The 26,802-nt window shown below is 39.7% G+C and overlaps 3 protein-coding genes and 1 pseudogene across 3 annotated transcripts; 1 reads left to right on the top strand and 3 right to left on the bottom strand.

The window, feature by feature from the left end:
* Positions 1–1,558: 1,558 nt before the first annotated feature.
* Positions 1,559–3,351, top strand: LOC121754669 (protein IQ-DOMAIN 1-like; the record flags this gene model as incomplete). Its single annotated transcript, XM_042149991.1, has 5 exons — positions 1,559–1,776; positions 1,972–2,301; positions 2,550–2,720; positions 2,872–2,985; positions 3,052–3,351. Coding segments are annotated over exons 1-5 (975 nt in total), but the record flags the coding sequence as incomplete, so codon positions are not given.
* A 702-nt stretch (positions 3,352–4,053) lies between these two features.
* On the bottom strand, positions 4,054–7,361 carry LOC121754668 (G-type lectin S-receptor-like serine/threonine-protein kinase SD1-1; the record flags this gene model as incomplete). Its single annotated transcript, XM_042149990.1, has 5 exons — positions 4,054–4,523; positions 4,599–4,749; positions 4,837–5,074; positions 5,157–5,367; positions 7,290–7,361. Coding segments are annotated over 5 exons (960 nt in total), but the record flags the coding sequence as incomplete, so codon positions are not given.
* A 595-nt stretch (positions 7,362–7,956) lies between these two features.
* LOC121754667 (G-type lectin S-receptor-like serine/threonine-protein kinase At4g27290) lies at positions 7,957–8,454 on the bottom strand. Its single transcript, XM_042149989.1, has one exon. It carries the CDS (start codon positions 8,452–8,454, stop codon positions 7,957–7,959), a length of 498 nt encoding a protein of 165 aa, XP_042005923.1.
* Positions 8,455–23,551: 15,097 nt separating this feature from the next.
* LOC121754666 lies at positions 23,552–26,800 on the bottom strand (annotated as a pseudogene).
* Between the last annotated feature and the right edge of the window lie 2 nt (positions 26,801–26,802).

Below are 26,802 nucleotides of genomic sequence, written 5' to 3'. Positions count from 1 at the left end.
GCACTTGAGTATGGACCTAAACACTAGAGTGAGAAACTTGAACTTTAAACATGAAAACTGAGTTTGAGAACTTAAACTAAATCTAAGTAAGAAAACATGAATGAAAAGTGTTTTGAAAGCTTTGCGCGAAACAACGTGGAGAAAGAGACTTAGACATGGCCATTCCTATAGTAATGGCAACTTGAGACAAAGAAAAGCTTGAAATCATTTCAGAAAGATGAGTAAAGGATTTGCAGCTTAAAACAAGATCGAAATTGATTAGTTGCAGGAAGAAAATAAGCAAGCTTCGAAACACAATTTAAAACACAATTTACTTCTAAACTAGAACAAAACAAGAACATCTACTAACTCATTAATATAAAAATGAGACTTTTTGCCATTTCGAATTGCCCACCATTTAAAGACACGTGTATTTTTTTCATTTTTAGTAAGTGGACTTCATAATCTACTAACTCATTACACGCACATTCTACTACTATAAAATTAATATAAAAACGAGACTTACATTCCACTAACTTTTCACTCATTTTATTTTTATTTATAATATAAAACAATTTCTTCAAATTATATGTCTTTTACTTTAAATGAAGAAAAGAGGGAGTACTAATTTCGTCCTAGATAAAGTTCATCTTAACTTATCTTATAATGTATTCTCAATACTGAGCTATCGATTCTAATGTCCTCTAATTATCAAACTAGTGAATCCATACATAATACATTTAGTTGCCGTCCAAGTCAATGACTTATCTATCGAATCCAATATCCTCGAATTATCAAACTAGTGAATCCATACATTTAGTTGCTGTCCAAGTCAAAATTTTAATATTAAAACATGGTACAATTGGCTCCTAAAGTAAATTAATCGGATATTTTAATACTTAATTAAAGAAAGTAAAAAAAGAAAGAAATAATAAGAATGTTTCATTCTTTGCCGTTACTCAAGTCGATAGTGTTCACATCAGTGTAAGTTTTGGTACTATAAATTATTGGCATCATCACATTTTTCATGATTTGATCGCATGGCTCACATTTCCTTTTTATGGGCACCCTACGAGATTTAGCCTCACGATCCTCTCTTTTAAATAATGATAGAGGAAATGGAATTTTTCTTTAAAGAAGTGCACTATTCAAGAAATAGACATCCAATGATCCAATTCCAATCTATTAATTGGATTGATTTGTAGCACCATTAATTTCTCCTATCATGATTTTTTTCCCATTTTCTTAAAATGACCAATAATGATTCTACATCTAACCCCGAGATGACTCGAAACATCTTACCAACTAAGTTGATTATACCTTAAGATGGATAAAAGACGGAATCCATTTGAAGAGTGCAATTAATACTTTGAAACATTAAAACAGGCTGAAGCAACCAAATCCGAAATGCCACTCTCTTTTAAAGAGAGCATCATGCATTGCTGAATTGGGAGTAAAGAGAAAAAAAGGTAAAATGGTGGTTTAGCCCCACTTGCAACCAAACTTTATCCCATCCCATGTGAATAAAGTCATGTACAAAAGAAAACTAAATTATGCACCCCTCAATTCTCCCTCCCCTTTACAATTATGTCACGTTTGCTTTTCCCAATTCCAGCTCCAAAGTTGTGCACATGTTGTTTTACTCTAAATTATTCAAGATTCCATTCTTTCAAATATTTATACTTCTTTTTTTCTTAGACATAAGCAGTTTGATTTATCGGGATTGTTTGGGCAGAGATGGGCATAACTGGCAAGCTTGTTAGAAGCGTCTTCTCCAAAACCCAGATGCATGTAACTGTAAGTATTAATATTTCATTTATTTCCAAATTACAAATACCCAATATTTATATATATATAATGTATATGGGAAAATGATCAAAACAAAAATACATCTTAATACAAAAATGCCGCCCAATAAACCATGACGATTTTGTTCTGCGATCTAGTTTTGCATAGATAACAACCTTATAATAATGTTCACATATATTTTAGAGCCATCAAGGGAGCAGTGGTTCAGAGAAAAGGAAATGGAGTAGCTCAGTGCGGTCCTACTTATGCGGAGAGGAGCATAGCTCACTCGAGGACTCCGCCTCCACGGTGGCAGAGACGGAATATGCTTCGTTTAGAAGCAACGTGGCAACGGACAATACGAGGGGCAGCCGGCCAGAGGAGGATACGGCTTCTGTGCGTAGCTCCGAGGCCACGGTCAACCAGCCGGAGCCCGGTTATGACAACACAAAGGAGAAGGAAAACTCAACCTACAAACTCTTCCAGCAGGAAGATGCTGCCTTCATCATTCAGTCAGCATTTAGAAACGTTATGGTCAATATCATTACATTCATTTTCATTGCATATACTTATGCTCTCTCCTCAATCTTTATATTTAGACATGTAGTTGTGATCAGTTGAGAACTACTATATTAAAATGAGACCTTAAGAACCAATCAGTTTACTGAGTTGACATCACAAAACATATAAGTTACACACTTTCTATATCACTGAACCCTACTGATATTCATGAATCAGCAAACTGTTATATAGTTTGTCATAGTTACTTGAAACTTGATCAGGCAAGGCGTGAGGAGAGACGCGGTGCTGCCAGTCCGAGTAGAGAGTCTGTAGGCACATCACTGGAAGTACAAACTGCCGATTCATCCCACATTTTCTCTATCAAGGACGAAAGGGATGACGTCTGCCATCTTCTACGTCGTCCAACTCGGGCACAAGTGCTCAAAATCCAGGTACAGTGTGACACCAAATTATGTTGCCAAGACTTCATAACTCCACAAATTAATGCAATAATGTATATACATACAAGCAACATACAAGCAAAACAATTACATTTTGAGTCAATTAATCACACTTTTGTGTGACATATTATTAAATACATAGGAGGATTGGGATGACAGCACTGTGAGCAGTGTGATATCCAAGATGAGAATGCAGAACAGGCTCGAAGCAGCAGCTAGGCGCGAGAGGGCTCTCGCCTACGCTTTCTCACAACAGGTTACTAACAATTTGATTTGATTTTTTTTATAAACTTGGCCTAATAACAATTGTGAACTTGTGCAGCTAAGAATCTGTTCGAAGAAGCACAGCAGCGGTGAGGAGTCGAACATGGGGTGGAACTGGCTGGAGCGATGGATGGCAGCGCGAGAGCCCGAGATGAAGCTGATAGCAGACGACACGAAAGCAATGGCAAGGAATGCAGCAGTGTTGGAGGAGAAGGAGAGCTGTGGATCTAATGAGATTTCTTCACTATTTGAATTCTCGAATTCTCTCCCCAAAAATCTTCCAAAGCCAACCAACAAGCCTAGGAATCTAGCTAAAAGAAGCTTCTCTAGACAGAGCTCCACATCAAGCCATTTGACCCCAAAGAATCAAAGGTTTAACTCTAAACAAAATTTAAAAAAAAATATATCTATTATGTATTTCTTATCTATATTGATAGCAGGATGTGAAGAAAGTGATGTGGCATGTGGAGGAAGAGAAGGAGAAGAGAAAGAGACAAAAGCAGCCTGGACTTAATAAGAGAGACACCAAGAATGTCACTTCTATTGAAGTAGCATTGCATGATGAGACAGTGCAACAATGATTGAAGTTGGAGTTAATCAATTTGTATAGATATATAGTGTATCGTTTGCATCTCGATCGCCCCTTTCATTTCTTGTATATTTTGTCGTTTGCTCAATAATGATGGGTAAATGATCGATTAGAACTCGCATTTCATCATATTTCTTCAGTGTTTCAAGATAGAGCATGACTCTATTTAACTCTTCAGGATTATGCTCTTTTCTTCTTTTCTTCATCCCCGTCTTCATCCTTTGGCCTTTTCAATAATCTTCGGATCTTGGACATTGCTTTTCACTCAATGTCGAACATCCGTGTTCAATTTATGCGGATTTATATCAACAACACAATTTATGAAACTAAATGAGCATATACAAGGCTAATTTTATCATTACAGAAAATCAATATTGTGAATTTGTGAGGACACAAACAATAAAAATGGTTTTGATCCTTTACAAGCTGAATGATTGAATATGCACATTTGTGTTATCCTACATCAAAAATAATCACTTTTTTTTTCATGTGTTGGCCAAGCAGTAGAGTGATTAATGCCTTCAGAGTTCGAAAGCAGCTGCATCATTCCTTTGGGAGGTGCCAAATGAGATTGGATCAAAGAATGAAATAGTGACAATGAGAAGTATGAACCAGCTATCAAAATTAGAGCAGCTCCATCATTTGTATGGTGTCTATCTGGGGTGTGGGATGGTAATAGTGACATCATTGGTTGATGCTACAGCTTCACCACTAACTAGTTGTCTTTCTGTGAAGAAACCAGGATGCTTTGCTTCCGGAATCTCACCTTCCTTCCCCAACATCCACACCACAGTCGACATCTTTGGCCGATCTTCTGGATTCTGCTGCACACATAGCAGACCTACTTTTATCGATTTTTCCACCTCCGCATACTCAAATTCTCCGTTTAGGAACGTGTCCACCAGCTCCGCCAACCTCCCTTCTTGGTAGAGTGTCCATGCCTGAAAACATACACACATTATTCAAAATAGAAATGCCAATCATTTGAATAAGTTAAATAGTTGGAAAATTTATACATGACCAAGAAGGTTGAGGCGGTGGTCAGTGTGGGCAAATCCTCTGTTTTTCTTCCCACTCACAATTTCTAGTGCTAACACGCCGAAGCTGAACACGTCTGATTTTACTGAAAACAAGCCATCCACTGCATACTCGGGTGACATGTATCCGCTGTGAAACAGAAAGTACAATAGTGTCATAAATCACCAAGACAGTAACGTGTGTATGCGTATGAGGTTATGAGCAAGGCATTCTCACAATGTTCCAACAACACGACGCGTCTGCGCTTCAGTCTCGTTCCCTCCGAAACTCCTTGCCAATCCAAAGTCTGATATCTTGGGATTCATCTCAGAATCCAGTAAGATGTTGCTGGCTTTGAGGTCGCGGTGTATTATTCTCAAGGGAGAATCTTGATGGAGATACAAGAGCCCTCTTGCAATCCCATTGATAATGTGGAAGCGCTTTTGCCAGTCGAGAGATCTACTCTTTGTTTCATCTGTAAATTAAGTACATACTTGTGTTGAGATCACTAGACAAAATGTGAGATTGGCATGAGATGATAGTGTGCAAAGACTGACCAAATAAGATTAGGTCTAAGCTTTTGTTAGGAAGATATTGATAGATGAGCATGCTTTCATCTCCTTGGATGCAGCATCCGAGAAGCTTAACAAGATTCCGATGCTGAAGCTTAGAGATTAAGATGACTTCATTCTTGAGTTCTTCCAGCCCTTGCCTCGACTCCTTTGATAACCGTTTCACTGCAATATCTTGCCCTCCTTCCAGCTTTCCCTATCATTGTAACTTGTTATAGCATTAGTTTTTAAATAGTACTCAAATAAAATACACAGCTGCATAAATTGATTTACACCTTGCATTAATGATTAAAGTCAAAGTGAATGACATAGTTTACAGAATTAAATTTATACATGTCACGCAGTTGCCAATTGGAATTTCTCATCATTAAATGATAAAATATCATCTATACAGCTAGGCCTCATGAATTTTAGAGCATCCACCTTGGGGCACCCTAAAGCCCGCCCTATGCATCGCCACGTCAGCATTTTATCATCCCCTTCCACCAGCAGTGGGGTACCCTAAACATTTTACTATTGTTTTATTAATTAATTTAAATGTTTTCAAATATATAAATGCAAACTTAGATAAAACACAACGATTAACTAAGAACGGCAAAAAATACATTGATTATAAAAAAAAAGTTACACGGGTTAGAAATAAAAAAAATTGACTATCCTACAAAAGCCCCAACTTCCGGCTCAACTCATCGATCAACCTCTGGAGGAATTCGGCTCTGGCCGGATCAATACACTTCATAAGGGCGTTGTGCGTATCCAACAACGTCCGTGCCATCAGATCGGGATCGGGATCGGCGATGGGGGCGGCGGCCGAGGAGGATGTCGCCTTCGCCTTTCTCTTGTTTTTCGCAGCCTTGACGTCTATCGGACGCCGCCGGGAGGACATCGGTGTGCAGGAAGTCTCTTCCTCCGTGCACGTCTGGTTGAGGTCCATCGGACGAGTTCCGCTTTCGCTGCTCGCGTAACCACCAGTGTCGGTGGTCTTCGTCCTCTTCGCCGCACTGGTGTGCAGAATCCCGCCTTGGAACTTTTGCTTGTCCCTCAAGAGCGCCTAGATGTTGAAATGCTTGAAGTCGCCGTACATGGACTGGTACGACAACAACGCTCTATCGCGCACGTCGCTCAAGCTCTCGCCACTTCCCTGATCCCTCGAGCACTTCTCGTACTCCGCCGCGAACAGGTTGACTGCTTTTTCACCTGATCTCAGTGCTTGCGGAGCTGCTCCCGTTGGCGCTTGTACGCGCTCGGCGGCTTCGCCTCATTGTAGCGCTCGGCGATGCGCTCCCAGTACGCGAGCTGCTTTTGGTTGTTCACGAATATCGGGTCCTCTGATATATCCACCCAACACCTCGCCAAGAAGAGGGTTTCATCCGGCTGGTAGTTCGTACAGCCGGGGGCGTACTCTTCACAAGTTGTTGGAGGTGGCAACTTGTGCGCCCGGTGCTTGGTCCGCTTCTTTCAGGTGGGGCGGGGGCGGCGGCGGCGGCGGCGCGAGTTGGAGACGACTCCATGTCGGAGAGACCGTACGAATCCGTACTGAAGTTCGGATCGTACTGCGTGTTGGCGTCGAACGACTGATATTCGCCAGGTTGTGTACCCGGCCACCGTGCGCTATCTCCAAACATCGGGCTACTAGAACTTGAGTATCCACCGGAATCCATTTTATAGCGTAATTTGAGAGTTTAAAAGTTAATCGAAAAGTTACAAATGAAAAGTGAAGTTGGGGTATATATATAACAAAATTTTTGAATTTAAAAAAAAAAAATCTAAAACGCGATGCGTCGTCTGCGCCCGATGCTTAGTCCGCGGAGCCACAGTAACGGACGATAGCGCGCCCGATATCATCCGCCCCAATGTGGATGGCCTTAGTGGCAAGTGGGCACATGTATGAATGTCTTGTTTTGCCTGAACTTGTCTGAAATTAATTGCACATATCCTAATATCGATGTCGAACAAAGACTTTTATCCAAGTTTTTTTCGTAACAACCGGAGCACAAAGTCAAAAGAAGCTTTTTTTTTGTGGAATAGGTGAGACTACCTCACCAGATGTTAAATTCTATCCTATTTCGAGCTAAACAAAATAAAAGCAAGTCTTGTCTGATGAATTACAAGATTCACCTTATAAACAAGGCCAAATCCTCCTTCCCCAAGGCTTATTGGTGGATGAAAATGATTGGTGGCTTTCAGAATTATGATAACTCCCAAAATGGCAAATCCGACTGATCCTCAGACTTTCCTGCCAAAAAAACACAAGATACGTTTCAAAAACCGAACACCGTCTATATGTTTACTCAGCGAGTAATTAGTCTGACTCTGACCTTCTCCAATGGGAGTTTTGTAATTCTTCATCTTCCTCCGCCACACATACAGACTCAAAGCCAAGACTAAAACAACAACTCCCAACACAGAAACCAAATGGCTATCAATATCTCCCGTTTCTTTCCGTCGCCAGAATCTACAATCGAAGCAAATCAGATCCAGTATAACAAATTAAAGAAGAATTGATTAACATGAACGAAATTAAATCTAACCAGCCTCGGCCTCAGAAGCAGCCATCCTCACGTAAAAAAACCTGTCCATCTTGAGACATAGTCCTAATATCAATCAAGTCCATGATACCAAATCAAAGCATCCAATCTTCCTCTTTATATCCAGCTGCGTGTACGCCATACAAGAGCAGTTCCTCAAACACTCTTCCCTGCACTCAACGAGCGTTAACGACGAATCATGCCACGAATCCGAGCATCGGCGCTTAGCTTGATCCCTGAATACCTCAACAAACACATCACTCCCGTCGCAGCTCAAGTTCTTCCCTCCTGACACAACCGTCCGACCAATCCGCCCTCACCCACCCCTCGCGGTCCCGCGCCACAAACCGCTCCTCGTCGAGGCACCTGCACGACGGCGAGCCAGCCACGTCGCAGCTGCCGTACGCGCCGCAGAGCCTGTAAGTATCGCAGATATCCGATGGCAAGCTGAAGTAGATCACCCATCCGCGAGTCCGATCCACCCAAGTCCACCTCCGCGCGACGCCGTTTTGATTCAGCGCGTATCGCGAGATGAAGGACGCGTCGACTGAATCAGATCTGTAAATCACTCTCTCCTCATCCATCACGAATGTGAGCTTGTAAGTAGGGTCCTCCTTCGGGTTGGGAGGCCCGGGGAAGCGGAACCCATTCCACGGCCCGATCCTGGTTAAAACGTCGGAGCCGCGCTTGAGGAGTAGCTGCGGGTAGCCCGTGGGGTCGAGGTGGGTAGCTGAATTCGCCGATGGCAGGGTCATCCACGCTCTTCCATGACGTCAGGTAGATCTCCTTCTTTGTGATTAGGTTTCCAGCCGAGGTCCATGCCGGGGAGATACGTGTCGGTAGGGTAATCGAAGCTCTGCCAGAGGAACTCGTCATCCTCGCCTCCGGCTGAAATGACCAGGTTTCCGGAGTCGAGGAGATCAGCGCGGTGGGGGAGGCGGCGGCAGCGGTGGGGGAGTTGGAGGACCAGACGGTGGCATTAGCGCTGGTCTGGAGTATGAGGATGCCGGGAGGACGAGCTTGAAGATGCCGGAGCTTTCCGTGAGCGGAAATTGGCGGTTGGCGACCCAGACGATTGTGGTTTCGGTGATGTTGTTGAACCAGATGCCGACGTAGCGGTTGGAGGAGTTACCAGGGCTGAGAAGCCGAGGGCGAATTTTCCGGATGCGGAGGAAACCAGGTTTCGCCGTCTCTGAGGACTTCGTCGGCGGTTATGTGTCTGTTTGGGCGATAATTGGCCGGAAAATTAGGGGAAGGATTACAATAAGCCAGGGAAACCGAATGTAAGCCATTGTGTAGGAAATTCAAAAAAAACAACTCACTATTCCATCAATTTAGTGATTTTGTGTGGTGATTGATTGAAGAACAACGACAAGTTGGGCTGAAATCAGTATCTAAGTCAATGTTGTTTAGTTTGAACTTGAACGTTGAATCATGAATGTGACTTCAAAACTCGTCTTCCTATATTTTATTCTGCAATTAACAATTCTGGGTGACGGATCATTGATAATTTTTAAACAATTAATGATATATGTTCGATACATGGAGTGATTAATGTTAACTCACTATCTAGTGGCTAATTACTACTAATTTAAGAGCATATAATTTTAAAAATCTAGTGCTCTAAAATTTGTGGCATGTAATTTTTGTTTTTATTAATTAAATCAAAAAAGATAAAAAAAACTATCAAATTAGGATTTTGATGAAAATGTCAATATAAGATTTTGAAAATATCAATCCAATGTTTTGAAATACGTTGCTTAAGAATGACATTCTACATGTATTACATTGACATATTTTATATACTATGTTAGATATTTGTTGTTGTAAAAAAATTGAAAATTTTTGAAACTTTTTAAAATTTTGACATCAGAACGTATGCAAGTGAGATCTCGTTAGAATCCTTATGAAATTATCTTTAATTTGATATAGGTTGTGCGAAAAAATAATTTAAATCGAGAAAGTTATATTCATTTTAAAGTTATGTGATCTTTTTAAAAAATTAGTTACAACTAATTTATTATAAATTGGGCTTAATATTCTTATTGATATTTTTTGTAATCGTATTTCAGAGCTGATGATCTAGCCCATTTATTTGAATAAATGGAGACTATTATTTAATTATAATTAATAATTAAGTATTGAGTTAGCTAACACTCACATATTATTTATAAATATTATAAAAAAATATTCAGAGAAATTATAGTGGTCAATTAGAGCATCCACAATAGAGCCTAGCGCACCGCCTAGCCGAGCGCCGGCGTTAGGCGGTGCGCTAGGCGATCTATTGCAACCGCCCTAGCGGATTTCGCGATAAAAAACCGCCTAGCGCTCGGCGGTTCCGCGGCGCTAGGCCGTGCGCTAGGCGATCCGCTAGGCGCTATTGCAGCGTCCGGATCGCCTAGCGCACCGCCTAGCGCGAAATTTTATTTTTATTTTTTTTTCCGAAACCACTATATATACGCGACTTACCTGTCATTTTCATTCGCCACACTTGTATTAACGAGTACTCTCTCTATCTAAATTTCTATACAATATCAACAACGGTAAATGGATCTCAACACCGAGCCTACTTCCGGAGAGGAGTAGCGCGTCTCAAACTCCCCCGATCCCCGTGGGAGGTGGATGGAGTCAGATGCCCCCCATACTACAACATGTACCCGTGGCAGCAGATGATGCCCGGGATGGCAGCGGGGGGGAGTCCGCCCGGGGCGTTTCCGGCGATGTCGGGGTGGGCACCTAGTGTCCAGATGCAGGGGTGGGCACCCGGCATGCAGATGATGCCCGGGGGGGTACCGGCGATGCAGGGGACGCCCGCGACACAGGGGGACGCGGGGGACGTCTATCGCCCCAGTATTGATTTTTCGACTGGTTCGTCGCACACATCGACGCCAACGGAGGCTGCGCCTCGGCCCAGTTTGACACTTTATCCTTCGATGAGTTGGGGTTAGATCTTTCCGGTTGTTCCGGATGCTCCCGTTCAAACGGGGGGTGCAGAGTGGGGTCGGGGCGCCCCAAAGAAGAAAGGCAAGGGGAAAGGGTCGGCGAGTCCTCGCAGCCGGGTGGTGAGGACGACAACTCGGTACGGAGGAGGTGGACGGACGCGGAGAACGTCGCGCTGTCCAAGGCGTGGTGAGTGTTTGCGACGATCCACTCGTTTCGAACAAACCAGAGGATCGTCAACTTGTGGGGCAAGATAGCAGCAGACCTACCAGAGGTTTTGCCCGGAGGGGAGGCCACGCAATGGGGATGATTGCCGGAAGGCGTGGGACCGAATCAGGGTTGCGGTCTCCCGATTTTCGGGCTTGTACACCAACGCCCTCCGCATGATGAGCAGTGGGCAAACTGAGGACGACCTGCAGGAGGATAGCAGAGAAAGCCTTCCCCCTGAAGGGGTGTACAAGGACTTCACCTACTGGAACTGCTATCTTGTGCTGAACGACTCCGAGAAGTTCCGAGTAGGTGTCGACTCTGGCTGGCCGAAGAAGACAACGGTTGAACTATTCTGGTGATTTCAGCGGCAGGTAGCGGTGGTTCCCACGACCTCCCTGAGACGGCCCAGGAGGGTCCCGACCCATCGTTCGTTTGCTCGCCGTACTCGCCCGGTTGGGCACAGGCGGGCTCAACGGGAGGCGAGGGGGTTCACAGGAGGTCCAGTCGGCAACCCCCCTTGGCCAATCCACAGCGGATCTCAAATTCTTCGCGTGTCAACAAACGCGCGCTCAGATGGTCAAGACGATGGCCGAATGGCGGGCGGCGGTGGACCCCGTGGAGAAGAGTTTGCTTCAAACATTGCTCCTGAGCATGCAGGAGGATTTGGAGGCGGCACGGAGGGAAGCTGCCGGGAGTAGAGGCGACGGCGACGGAGGCGGAGGCGATGGTTGCGACAGCGACGGAGGAGACGACGACGGCGACGAGGAGTGAATTATGGTACTTTTTTTAATTATTGTAATATTTTTAAATTATTGTACTTTTTAAATTTTTAATAGTATTATTAATGTTTCCCGTATATGTCTCGTAAATTAAATTCCGTATATTATGTGATTGTTAATTATGTCATTTTATATAATTGTTATTAGTGATGTGGCTATTGATGTGGCTGGGCTATTTATGATGTGGCTAGGCTATGGCTGGACTATTTATGATGTGGCAGGAGGATTTTTAGTGCTGATAATGTGGCAGTGGCTAGGTTATGGCTGGGCTATTCCTATTGTGGACGGCATTACCGCAAAAAACAATATCTGAAGGTGAAATGGGTATCTCAGCTTCAAAGCGAGTTCAAAACAGCCTCCAAAAATCGGGTGATTTCCCTGAGCCAACACGCCTTCGCCGGAGTCAGACCCTACCAGCTCTCCTCCGCCTCCGAGCGCCTCCACGGCATCCTGTCCGGCTCCGTCCCCCTCATCTCCAAGTGGCTCCACCGGATCCAAGTGGATCGGGCTCTGAAGACCGTTCTCTCCCGCCGCCCCGCTCAGGAGGAGGAGAGTTCGCAGTGGAGCTGTTCGCCGACGCCGTCGTTTCGAGTGCTGCGATGGAGGTTTTGAAGAGAGTACCGGTGGGTGTGGCTGGAATTGCGGGTTTCGAAGTGGTAGTGAAACCCGGAAACGACATCGTTGTGGCGGCGCTTGGGGCGTACGCGCTAGGGCTCGTAACCTTGATTTATCTCGGCTTGGACGGCTAATTGTGAATTTCATATTTATCTATAAATATTTGGTTATTTACGCCAATCGGTGAATGCCGATTATCTGCAAGCTACGAGTTTGAAGGGTGTATTTGGAATTAGATTGTAGTCAAAATAGCATTCACAGTGCATATACTAAACTTTAATTTCGAAACCAGAACCAATTAAAGTAGAGTATACCAGTTTTTTGTTATCAATTTTTAAAGATTAAAGGTCAATTTTAGTCCTAAATATATGGCCAAAATACGAATTTAGTCCAAAATATTTATTTTTGAAAAACAGGTCCATAACAAATGAAATTCGTGTCGATCAGATTCTTTTTTTCCGGTGCCGTCAATTTCCGACGGTCAACCGTTAATTAGTGTTTTGTTGACCGGATTAGTCATTTTTTTATTACTGTAGCTATTTTTTTAATTTCTGAAATATTTGTACAATAGAAAACTCATTAATAAAAGAGTAAAGGTCAATTTTGGTCCTAAAATATTAATCTATAATTAATTAATAAGTAGTAAAAAATAAAATATTAAAAAGAACAATTTTCTTCATTGTCTTTTACTCTCGTTCAACTCCTCCACAACCATGAACAGCAGCGGAGGCTTCAACTCCTCCACCGCCACCCCCAACTTCCGTAACCTGCTACTCCAATCCCTCATGTCCTAGCTCCAACTCTGCTCCCCGACACCCCGTCCTGCGCCCGCCCTCTAATCCCTCGAAGAACTCATCTTCTCCGATTTGCTCCTCAATCTCTCCGAGTCCGAATCTGATTCGGAAATCGACGAGGTAGAGCCCGATGACGTGGTATAATTTGTGGCGGCACGACGCCAAAGCTTCTTACGCTGGTCGCAAATTGTGATTTTAGGACCTTAAATGAAGGTTGAGTTGGAATTGGGGAATTTCGGGAGGCGGCATCGCTCTCATTAAATCTTGTTGTTGCCGCACTTCTCCGCCATCAACGATTATCCCATGGCTTCAGAGAAGAAATTGTCAAACCTGATGAGGGAGATCAAGGCGCAGAAGCTCCAGGGGTGGTGGTGGAGGGTGCGCAGATGGAGAAGTGGTTGGGGATGGAGGAAGGGGGGTGGACGTCGAGGGTGTGGGGGTGGTGACGCCAGTTGATGAAGAGGCGGTCCTTGGCGAGGTCGCCGGCGTCGAGCTTCTTCTCCATGACGAAGCGGGACCGCAGAAGAAGGTGGGTGGATGAACCATTTTTTAATATTTCAGAATTTTTTTAAAAATATTTAAAATAGCTACAGTAATTTAAATCGCCTAATCCGGTCAAAATTACACTAATCTATGGTTGACCATTAATTTTTGACGGTTCCGTCAAAAAAAGGACCACATCGACAACAATTTTATTTGTTTAGGACCTGATTTTCAAAAATTGAATGTTTTGGATCGAATTCGTATTTTAGCTATATGTTTAGAATCAATTTTGACCTATACTACATGAAAAACATGACTCAAAATCAAAAAAAAAATTATTCTCTCTCTTTCATTTCTTCTTTCCCACACCACCAAGAACCTAATTTTATTTCTCTGCAACTTGGTCCGAATTTTGAATCTTGAATGTAAGTCTCTGAATCTATGTCCCTAAATTCCGACAATGTTGAAATTCATATTAAGGTTCTGAAATTGGATTTGAAACATCCAAATAGCATTATGGAATGCTATTTCGTCGAAGATGAAGTAGAAAAATAATACAAAATACCGTCAAACTAGTCCAACGTATTCGATTTCAATATCAAATACGTCCTAGATATTTGCAATTCTAAGCATGTGTCAAAAACCCTATGGTAGACAAGTATCCACCATAAAAAACTACTCCTTCCGTCCCACTTAAGATGGCATGTTTTCCTTTTTAGTTTATCCCAACTAAGATGATACATTAACCAATAACTCCTAAAATCTCGTGTCGGCCAAGGAATGTGTCATCTTAGCCGAGACGGAGGGAGTAGTACCCATCATCCAGTACCCAACAACAAAAACAAGTATTTAGAGTAATATGAACTATGGTTCGTCTTCGTCATCCTTGCTTCATCTTCTTCCTGCGGAACTTCGCCGCTAGCAACCGTCATCGCCGCTTCCACTTCCGCGGCGTCGAAACTAGGTTTCGGCGACTTAGGCGACGAGACTTCTTCTATTTGCTTCGGAGGAGAAATCAAACCGTCGGAATCAGGTTCCAACAAGTCAGCCACTGGATCAGAAGTAAGGATTCGACGAGTTCCAACCCATCTCCAACAACAGTCACTCGATTTTGGTCGGAATCGAACGACGGATTTAGGGTTTGTCATTCTCAGAGAAGAGAGAAAAGAAATCGGTTGGTTTGATTTGGTGGAGACCAAAAGTTGCGTTATTTGTTCTTTTAGTTTGACAGATTTTTTAAAGAAGTTTGAAATAAGAAAAATTAAAATTTTGATCAAAATAATTAGGCCTAATCCAGTAAAAAAAACACTAATTGACGGTTGACCATCGGAAATTGACGGCACCGTCAAAAGGGACCGGATTGATACGAATTTCATTTGTTATGGACATATTTTTTAAATAGTGAATGTTTTGTACCAAATTCGTATTTCGTCCATATGTTTTGTACTAAAATTGACCTTTACTCATTTTTAAAATCTCTTTTCAGTTGATACTTTTACAAGTGCTTTACCATTCTTAAGTATGAATAGCATTCTTTTCAGTTGATACTTTTACAAGTGCTTTACCATTCTTAAGTATGAATCGATGCTAGATGCTTTCTTTTGGTTAGATATGTTAGTAAAATCATTTTGTGAAGTAGAGAGACTGTTTGTAGTTTCTTACTGTTCATTATCTAACCCCTTGATCACCTATTCATGATGTGAATATCCATAAGAAACTATCACAAGGAAAAGTCCTTAATCATAATCATATTCGCTCGTAGTATAAAATTATTCTTTTATAATATTTCTAGAATTAATCCCCATGAATCCTTTGAATCAATGCATAGTGCTTCTAAAAATCACAATAACTGATTATCTAAAGATTCTAAACTATTCTCTACTTTCTCTAAATTCCAAAAAATATGTCATGAATCATGATCGTGCGTCCAAATTACCCCTATAATTTCGACACATCTTTTCGGTGTTTTATCTTATGAATTAGATTAAATAAGTCCATTCATACCTGCACGAGTTTGGGATTGGTTGACACGAAACTATATTCTCTTTCTTACTTTTCTATTCTCACTTTGATTTCAACCTAAGAGCATCTCCAATGCACGGATGTCCCACTCAGACAGCCACTAGGACTTCCTAAAAACACCTCCTGCCACGTCACTAGGACTTCCTATCCCACTGCCATGTCACTAGGACTTCCCCTGCACAATCCGCCCTTCCCATCGCCCTTCCCACTAGGACTTCCCGCAATAAAAAAAATCACAAATTCACAAATAAAACAATTTACGTTTACGGAAATAAAATTTCAACACGAATACGAACGGGAAAAATTTACGTATATATAGAGTTTTTTAAAAAAAAATTAAATACCGGACGTCCGACCCACGCCACAATGGCAGACGTCCCGGTCGCCCGTTCCGGATGTCCGATCGGACGTCCGCCATTGGAGATGCTCTAAGGAATAGTTGATAATAATCACTGTTCACATCATTTCTCTTGTCACACGTAGAATTGAAAGTCTCCACATCTGATTTTTTCTTGGTAAAAGGCAGGAATGTTGACTATTTCTTTTTTAGGAAAAAAATGTACTATTACTAATTTTTCGTAGGGACAAAAGGTGATTCGCTCACCCCAGGCGCCCCCATAACCCGGCTCGACATCGCTATGGAGGGGTTCAAACACGGTACCTCAGCGGCCTATTAGGTGGGAGGAACTTACACTGGTAACCAGCACACAAGGAGCCACCACAGTGGTGAAACTCCCACACTGCGGCTGCCAGCATTCGATCCTGTCTGCTTAGGGACAATCTACCACCCAGGAACCAACTGAGTTAAGCCCGTGCGGGCGTATTGTTTAGACACACTAGGTACTAGTAGGACTATGTAAACAGTGCTATCAATTTTAAACTAATAGTAGACTTGAAGATAGGCTAGAATATCAAATTATATTTATAATAAAACTAACATAATGCTTGAATCTTTTAATATAGGAAAATTTTAATAATACCACGCGAAATCAATTTCATTTAAAATAAACAAAATATGAGATCATCGTGACAACCAGGTAATGAGAAGATTAAAAATAGTGTTGATGAATTAGAAATCAAGAGTAATAAAAATATTGGGCCAAGTCAAAATTTCTAACAATAGACTCGGCGACATTTTCGCCTCCAATTTACCAAATAACCCTTTTAAAACTCAAAGAGCAAACAAGTCCATATGTTATAGCCTCGAGGTCAAATTTGGACTTTCAAATCCACACTACAAATTTAATGATGTGAGCCACATTGACATATTCAAGTTCATATACACGACTTATTCCAGCACATCATAAATAAATGGCCTTGGTCAACAACGAATACTAAGAAAATATTGGTAATAACGAGTTTGATTCAACACTATAAATTGAGGCAATCCAACCATACTTCTCATTCTCAACCCACAACACAAAAAACACATACTTGTGTCCAAACACAACAGACCTAGTTCCCATATTTTGTTGTTTTTCATAAGTTTGTTAAGATGATGAACTCCCAGAAAATGTGCATTATCTCGTTTATGTTCGTAGTTTTTGTTATTATGTGCATGAGTCAAGTACAAGTAGAAGCAAGAATATTGTCGCAGGATTCGTCATCCAACCAACTCAACATTCCAAGTATATACGACAATGCAAAGGAGACGATGTCGTATTGGTTTCAACAGCTAGCATCGGGACCGAGCCCTAGAGGACCAGGCCACTAAGTTATAGATAAAGAATTCATTTATTTACTTTTTATTCAATTCTTTCATTCTTTTATGTCTCTGAACTGTTCGGATATTCAATAAAGATTTGGAATAGTTTCATTAAGTTTATTATTCGATCGTTACACTATCTAGTTATTAGTTTGATTCATATCTACTACTACTAATTCATTTTAAGATATATATCGTCCAACTCAAAATATTCATAGCTTTAGTTTGCATGGAGAACTCCAAATGATTACTTAAATTAGTTCTAATATAATATCGATCAAATTACACTAAAATATACATATTTTTTTACTTAAAATGGTAAAATTAAAATTAGTTTCAGTATATGCTAAGTATGTGCAAATTTAATGCTATGTAAAAGATAGTAGGGGTATATAATATTATCAACACAATATATTGTATTAAAAATGTCACGCCCGCATTTTCTAAGGATAGAAAACACGGTTGATCGCGACTAGGGGAGGATTAAAGAAGCGGGGAAGAAAGGGGGAAAACAACACAACTCGACCATAGCTCGAAACAACTGGGAATAGCTCGAATAAAATCAGAGTATCTCAACAATCAACAACTCAAAAATGAATACTATCTCAACGATACAAGAACTCAAAAGAAGAACAACTACTTAGCGGAAGCATTTGAGAGAATGAATATGCCACGTGTGAAGACATAACACATTCTACACACTTAAATTTTTTCAACGGTCTTGCTCAACACCCACCGCACCCGTCACGCTCATCCTGCAATTTTTAAAAGAAAAGCAGGGCTGAGTACTTGATGCACTCAGTGGACTCATGCCGAAAACATTTTATAAAAAGTATTTATCATGCCACCATTGAGTGACCTTGGAGTTTTAACTTTAGAAATCGCCCAAGACACTAAAATCATTTCCATTGTAAAATTCGGTTGATCAACCATTTTCTCATAGCTATCTACCATATCTGATCCATTGATGACAAGGAATGTGGCCACATCCCAAGTCACTAGACCGGCCGACCCAAAGACGGCTCACGATCTCCATAGGTGTACACTAGCCTGAATAGGGACTCACTCCCTAGACAGACCCGAATTCGATTATCCATTGATGGCAAAAGCCACATCAGATAGGTTCCATAGAATAAAACAAAACACGGCATGACAAATATTCATATCATTTTCACATAAAAATATACTTTGGGCATTGCCCTTATTTAAAAAGAAAGCCCACCTCGCTTGCTTATACCGCACAATCACGACTTTACGCAACCTTTTACTCTTGGTACCCTCGTACGTGCAACAACCCTTGTCAATATCACCACACAATCAGGTATTCCATTATTACAATTATCATGCATGTCCTATCGTTCCTTTCATCGTTTTCTTAGATTGCCCATTCCCGAACGTTCATCAACATAAGGAAAAACATGCCATAATACTTCTCAACGTGTTACACATAATCATGCCATAGGATACCTTCTTAAATCATACATGCATCATATAATTCATTAAAACTTAGCAACAAGTGATATTTTCACCTAACAACAAAACTGGCAGAATTGCGCGGTTGGTTTGTAAAAATCATTTAAAATTCATCCGGTCTCCGTTGGGGCTGAAACTTTTCCACAATACAGTAGACACATAAAATATCATTCAATTAAAATTTCACATCAAAATAATCTTTTAGATCGGTCAAATCGAAAACGTAACTCCCTGGTCGAGAAAAACAATTTCTGGCAGAACTGCGCAGTCAACTTCAAAAATTCACCAAAAATACATCTTTCGTCCAAATAGGTTGAAATTCACACACCGCACAGAAGACACCTTAAGGTTTACTCAGAAAAAAGAATCGTATAAAAAGGAGTTCGTTTGGTCGGTCAAACATGAGTCGGAACCTACTGTCCGAATACTACAGATTTCATGCTCCAAAATTCGAGTTATCCTAAATGAATGCAAGGAAATCAAGGCTGGGAATTGGTCGGTGATTACCTTCTTAGGCGGCAGAAAACTCTCTTCTCCAACTCGGTTCTTTCTCTAAATTTTAGTTCCTGGTTTTTCTTGGTATTGAATTTATGTGTAGAAAGATCGTGGGATTGATTGGATATATATAGGCAAAACTGATAGATATTGATGGATTTGGTGGTTGGAGAGATTTTAGGAAGTATAGATATGGGGAAATAATTTGGTGATATGGTTTAGAGAAATATATTTGACCAAGTCAACTAGGAAAAGATTTAATTAGATTTATTTGATTTTTTTTTTTCTTTTTCTTTTTTTTTTACGGGTATTAAAAAAATGTAAAGCTGAGCATATGGCTTATATAAACAGTGCTGAAATAGATCACATGTAATGTTTATATTATCAAACTAAATCTATTTAAGTCGAACACGACTACATGAGTACACAATGCTACAATAGTTCATATATAATGCTTATAATAATATACTCTAAACAAACTCGCACCTAATTAATGAACTTGCAACCAAGTATGGCTGACCCAGGACTTGATGTATTAATTTCCCTATCTATAATTATACCTTAACTAATATTTGTATGGTTTTTTTTTAATAGGCAGCTCAAAACAAGCTATGAATAAAATAACCCAATAAAAAATTATGCACGTGTGGGACTGCACATATTTTACTGGCCCACTATTCGTCTAGTAAAAATTAACAAAGATTAGTGTTCATTTGTTTCTTTTTCTTTAATTCTTTAGAAGAGGAGAGACTACATTACTTTTATTTAATCAAAATACTATAAGTTTTACATAAATGTTGCACGATAAGTAATTACCACATGCTAATTTAGGTGGGTCCTTACAACTCTTTAGTGTTAAGTTTCAAATAGATCACAGCCCTTGAATCCCTGGATTGGATGGTTATCCCTGGATTGGATGGTTGTGATTAGGTGTGCACAAACCGAACCGGCCCGCTCTTGAATCCCTGGATTGGATGGTTGTGATTAGGTGTGCACAAACCGAACCGGCCCGGCGGTTAACCGCCGGTTCGTGCCCGCCGGTTCATAAACCGGAACCGGCGGTTTGAACCGTCCGGCGGGTTGCCGGTTCCAACGGGCCGGTTCAGGGTCGAAGGATGCGTGAACCGTGAACCGGCGGTTCAACGGTTCAAACCGCCGGTTTCAACCGAATTTTTTTTAAAAAAATTATTTATAAAAATTGATTTTAATATTTAAAATCAATATTTACAAACAAATGTATACAAGAAATTCGTAATAGCCCATATATATTTGATGGGCTTGCGAATTTATGAAACCATTCTTGGTTGTTTCTCGTTTATAGAGACATCCTTGAATGTTTTATGTTCCACTTTCGATGTGGGACAAACTCGTTCTTGGTTGTTTCTCTTTTATAGAGACAACCTTGAATGTTTTATGTTCCACTTTCGATGTGGGACAAAATCATTCTTGGTTGTTTCTGAGACATCCTTGAATGTTTTATGTTCCACTTTCGATGTGGGACAAAATCATTCTTGGTTGTTTCTCTTTTATAGAGACATCCTTGAATGTTTTATGTTCCACTTTCGATGTGGGACAAAATATGTTGAAGTACTTTCTTTTATAACTACATGTTTAGAGCATTCATTCATATTTTTCAAATGTGGGATATAAAACTTTCTTTTGTCTTATACTTTTCTTCATGTTTTGTATGATATATATAAACAAAATTATTATTCAAATATATTCTTGATTGATAAAAATAAAGAATTATTGAGAAATATGATTTGTATATAGAAAATATTTATTTGTATAATAATTATTGTTAGGTTTATACAATTTGTATAAGAATTATTCTTTCAATGTGTATAATATTATTTATTAGTTAACATATATATAAATTTATAAACATAAGTAAATCATTAATAATAAATAAAATATTAAGTAGTGGTTATTAATTTTTGTAAATAAAATATATTCATTATAAGTTGAAATACACTCTCTATAATTCAATACACTCTCTATAATTCAAGTAGTGTTTTCCCTATAATTCAATACACTCTCTTCCAATTTAAATGCTCAAGTCCAATATTAAGTATTGATATTTTAAAATCAAAAGGTTTAACTTTAAGTAGTGTTTATTAATTTTTGTAAATAAAATATATTCATTATAAGTTGTAATTTTTAGTCTAATTCAAATTTATTATCAATAAAATTGTAATTTTCACCTTATTGTTTGAAATTTGTTTTAAGCACATTTTATACATAATAAAGACTAAAAAGTCAAAAAAAATTACTCCATACTTAAAGTTGGATTTGATTTTTAAAATGCCAATACTTGGATGATAGTATATTGGATTTTATTTAATTTAGAAGATAGTATATTGAATTATTCTCTTTTATAGTTACACATTTTGGATGTGTTACTCTTTATTTCAATGTGGGATAAAAGTCTTTATTTATAAGTATATTATAGATCGTCCATCATTCTTCGTCTATATTAATACTCTATCTTCTATTACTATAATTTAACAACAAATATTATTACATAAACTATTATTCATTAGTTCTTTATCATTAATGATTTGCTTAGGTTTATAAATTTATGTATATGTTAACTAATAAATAATATTTGCACATTGAAAGAATAATTCTTATACAAATTGTATAAACCTAACAATAATTATTATACAAATAAATATTTTCTATATACAAATCATATTTCTCAATAATTCTTTATTTTTATCAATCAAGAATATATATTTGAATAATAATTTTGTTTATATATATTATACAAAATATGAAGAAAAGTAGAAGATAAAAGAAAGTTTTGTATCCCACATTGGAAAAAGATGAATGAATGCTCTAAACATGTAGTTATAAAAGAAAATACTTCAACATATTTTGTCCCACATCGAAAGTGAAACATAAACATTCAAGGATGTCTCTATAAAAGAGAAACAACCAAGAATGATTTTGTCTCACATCGAAAGTGAAACATAAAATATTCAAGGATGTCTCTATAAAAGAGAAACAACCAAGAATGATTTTGTCCCACATCGAAAGTGGAACATAAAACATTCAAGGATGTCTCTATAAAAGAGAAATAACCAAGAATGGTTTCATAAATTCACAAGCCCATCAAATATCTATGGGCTATTATGAATTTCTTGTATTCATTTATTTGTAAAAATTGTTTTTAAGTATAAAAATCAATTTTTATAAATAAAAGTATTTTTTTTAAATTTTCGGTTGAATCTCCGGTTCAAACCGGTGAACCGCCGATTCATGCCAAAAACCAGCGATTTTGAACCGCTTCGTGAACCGGTGGTTTTTTGAACCGGAACCGGAACCGCTGGGACCCTTGGCGGGCCGGTTCTGGTTCATGCATATGATGAACCGTGAACCGCCGGTTCATGAACCGGAACCGGTGGTTCAGAATCGTTGTGCATGCCTAGTTGTGATCAAAATAGCCGAGCTACATTAATTGATGAAAAATCTACATTATTAGTCGATGTACATTATTAGAATGAAAATCTACATTATTATACTATAATGCTACATTATTAGTCGTTGTACATTATTAGAATGAAAATCTACATCATTAAATGACACATGACATTAACCTAACCATTAGATGGAAAAATCGTGAGGCTGAGATTCGGTTGAATGCTTGGACAATATTTACATGTTGAATTTGAATACATCCCTACTAATTTAAATCTAAATACTCCCTCCTTTTTTCTTAGAAACAAAAACTTTCCTTTTGATCCATTTCTTCTTTTTTATCTAATAAAGTGAGACTCGTTTTCCATTAACACACATCTTCTTTCTATCTATCTTTTACTTTACCAATTTTTCAATAAAACTCATGTCATTCTGAAATTTTCTATTTTTAGGAAACGGATGGAGTATAGTATATTCAACAGATATACAAAATGATAAATGAATATTTTAAAAAGTTAGAAGGTAAAACTCTGAAAAAGAAACACCAAACGCCAGAAAGATATCAGTTACTCCTTCCGTCCGCGAATAGGAGTCTCATTTATTTCTAGCACGGGTTTAGAAATGTTAAAAAATAAGTGAAAAAAAAATTAGTGGAATATGAATCTCAATTTGTATATACTTTCTCTGTCCACAAAAAGAGTCTCATTTGTGTCCAACCATTGTGGATGCCCTAAGTAAACATTAATACTGTTCATTTTGTAAAATACTACTACTATAATGAGAAGCAGTATATTGTGTTATATGCATGTTACGTCATGAACCTCAAACCTTTATAAAGCATCACTTCACTTCACCTGTATAGTAGTATAAAACGTTAGATTTTCTGTCAGCCGACATACAGAAAAAGAATTCAAGGTGTAAAAGGAAAAAAGGAGTAAAAAAATGAAAAACTAAGCCAAAGATCATAAGAAGCTGTTTGAGCAGAAGATGGTGGCGGCTGCGGCAGAGTCGCCGTGGAGTTGTCCGTCCAGTTCTTGTCCCCCCCAGTGCCACAACATGCTTCTCCCAGAAGCAGAAATCTTCGAAGCAGGTCGTCAGCCGCGGATCCTGTATCTTAATTTGCCAGTGCCCGTCTGCTATAGTTACCTTTCTCAGCCTGCCTGCGATCCCACTCCAGAGCTGCCTTCTGCTTCGATCGAAGCAAGCAGTACTTCTGTAACTTCTCCGGCATTTGCATCATGGACCTTCCACCATGTCCTGTGCGCCACATCGCTTGCAAATTCCTGCAATATGTCCACGTTCCAGTTGCAGTCGTAGTCCCTGAAAACACAGCCATGGTTTCATCCCCCAAATAGTGAAGCACGTATAGCACTGGCGGATCAGCACCAAACAGACGCGTCTTCATCTCTTTCCTCTCCGGCTCGTCACCAATCCAAAAGTGTTTCAAGAAATTCATGTGTTTAGGGATCCGATGCCACCAATGGGAAGATCTCATTCAAGTACCCTTGGTCTCCACCGTTGTACGACTCTATCTCGTTGATGTGGTCCATCAGCAGCTCAAACGTGCAGTTTGATGGCTCGATCACCATCACCCCCCGAGTTGAAGAGGGTCGCGTTGTTCCCTGTGGCTGTTATCTCTGGCATCTCGAAGATGAAGTCGATGTTTCTCAGAACTAACAGATCAGCATCTATGAATATAATCTTGTCGTAATCAGTCAACTGCCAAAGACGAAACTTGCTGTAGTTCCATTCATTGTAGGCATCTCGTTCTGCCTTTGGATTTCTTATTCTTTGAATCGTATGGATTTTCCATCCCGCCTCCTCAAGGCCGCCCCTGTGGTAGTCGCTGATACTTTCATCAACTAGTATCACAAGATCACGAGTCGAACCTGCCATACGGATGCTCTGAGCTGCAGCAATCGCCCCACAGACGTAGACGTGAGCTGAGTGCAGAATAGTTGCATATGCTTCTCGCCTTGCATTACCCGAGTTCCAATTATCTGCACATACACAAGTATAAGCTCAAGAACATGCTGCTACAACCAAACATGCCCGAAGAGTTATATACGACACTATAACATTTGAACTAACCTTCGGTCTTAAGAGGAATTGCAAGTTCGCATGACCCGACTGGAAGGTTGAGCTTTTCCCTCAGTTTATTCAAATTGGGCTTTACAGCCATATGTTGCCTTCCCTTACAATCAGCTCTTTGCAAGTAAACAGATTAGGGGTCGGGAAACACTCGGTGATTAGAAGAACATGCACAGGATGATACCCTTGGCCATTGCAGCTACCCTTGGCAGCTTCAAGTTGTAAGTGGAAAACGAGCTATGTCCCTTGCCCAGTTTTGCTTGGATTTATCACACGGAAGCTTCACCACAATAAGATCCAACCGTGGTTTCCCCGGGTAGTGAATTCTGGGTAAAGAAGGACAAGTGGGAACATCGAACTCTTCTTCCTCGTCTAGCCATTCTGGAATATAATGTTTCCCAAGTAACATTGGGAGAGGCATAATCTGTGAAAAGCACGGCATGCTCTGCATCCGGTAACAACTGCTTCCACTGACTAATTTCTTCCTCGTTGAGATTCAGGCAACCTACTCCCCTTATACTCATCCCTGTCGGTTAGTCTCTCCATTGCTGCCGATGCTTCATCCAGTCGATATCTAAATGTGATGTGTACTTTGATCTATGCCAAATCTATCGGCCAAATTTGACCTTCAATAAAGTATCACAATAAAAAGAGTGACTACAGTTAGAAAAGCAGAAAGAAAATTTATCCAGCCAAACTGTGAAACCACTGTTACAGATAATAACACGATTTAAGGAATGATGAGTGAATAGGGATATGATACCCTATATCGAGAACGGGACATATGATCTGAATCATGAATTGACGGAGAACGTAGAATTGTGAAAAATGCTCCCAATTATGATGATGATCATCACAGCCTTCAAGGTGGAGAACTTGAAGCTCGATATCCTGTCCATAATGGATCGATAAAGGGATCGTTTCCCCATCTTTAAATACTCTACTTCTAAGAAACCTTCTTTTGCTTGTATCCTCACTAAAAACAACCACAACAAAAAGGGTAGATCAGATATAGAACTAGAATCGCATTCAAAAAGGGGTGAAGTTGAAAGTATCAAGCCATCTTAGAGAACAATGGATATCTAAGGTGACATACTGATCATCAGTGTATCTAAAAGGGGTGAAGTTGAAAGTATCAAGCCATCTTAGAGAACAATGGATATCTAAGGTGACATACTGATCATCAGTGTATCTTTTGCAATGTCATTGAATCCCAGAACACTCATGTGCTTCAATTACAGCTAGAGATGAAGGATTTCTACTTATGAACCTAAAAGAAGCTGGAACAAAATTCTGCTGAATCAACAGATTAACGAGTTTTATTGTAAGTTCGGGTATGCTTATTTCCTGACCATAAACATCATAATCTCTCAAACCCCCAACCCCAAATCTTCCAAATGAGACAGTGTGGCAGTCCACTTATCTTCAACCACCTCATCTAGTAGGAAAGTAACCAGCTTAATTACCAAATTATGAACTACCAACATCTCTACCTCATCTAAATGATTGGAAATAGTCAACACGGCGACAATGAAAAGCAAGTTCCACCCCAAATTCTCCCTGTTAATTACTTGTAAAATGCACCAAACAAGGCGTACAATACAACAAAATCTTCAATAAACTATTTTCAAGAGCAGCACATTGAAAAGTTCAACACATAAAACTGCACCTAAACCAGGATAACTTTTATAGTCTCAAACAAGAAAACATAGGGAACCAGAAATTCACCAACCCTCCAAGCTCTGGACTACTTTTCACCAACCAATCATCAAAATGCACAAAAATTAGCTCATTACCTCAAAAACCCCACAATTATATCCACACCGACAATGTCAGTCAAACATCTCGGAATGAAGTGCATAAAAGCAGCAATTAAACCCAAAGAAAACAATCCTTCAAAAAAATAAAAACCCAAAGAAAACAAGATGGAAATGCGAAATCGAGAGACAATCCAAGAAACGCAAGTAGCAGTCAGAATGTAGAAAATTACGGTGAAAATTAGTGAAATTGAGCCTTACTTATTGAAAGAGAGCCTATGCCTGGACTCTAGCGAAGTAGGCGAGGTTTTTT

Source organism: Salvia splendens, chromosome 11 (assembly GCF_004379255.2).
Source record: "Salvia splendens isolate huo1 chromosome 11, SspV2, whole genome shotgun sequence".
Classification (NCBI taxonomy): Eukaryota; Viridiplantae; Streptophyta; class Magnoliopsida; order Lamiales; family Lamiaceae; genus Salvia; species Salvia splendens.
This window is presented reverse-complemented; position numbering and strand designations above follow the sequence as displayed.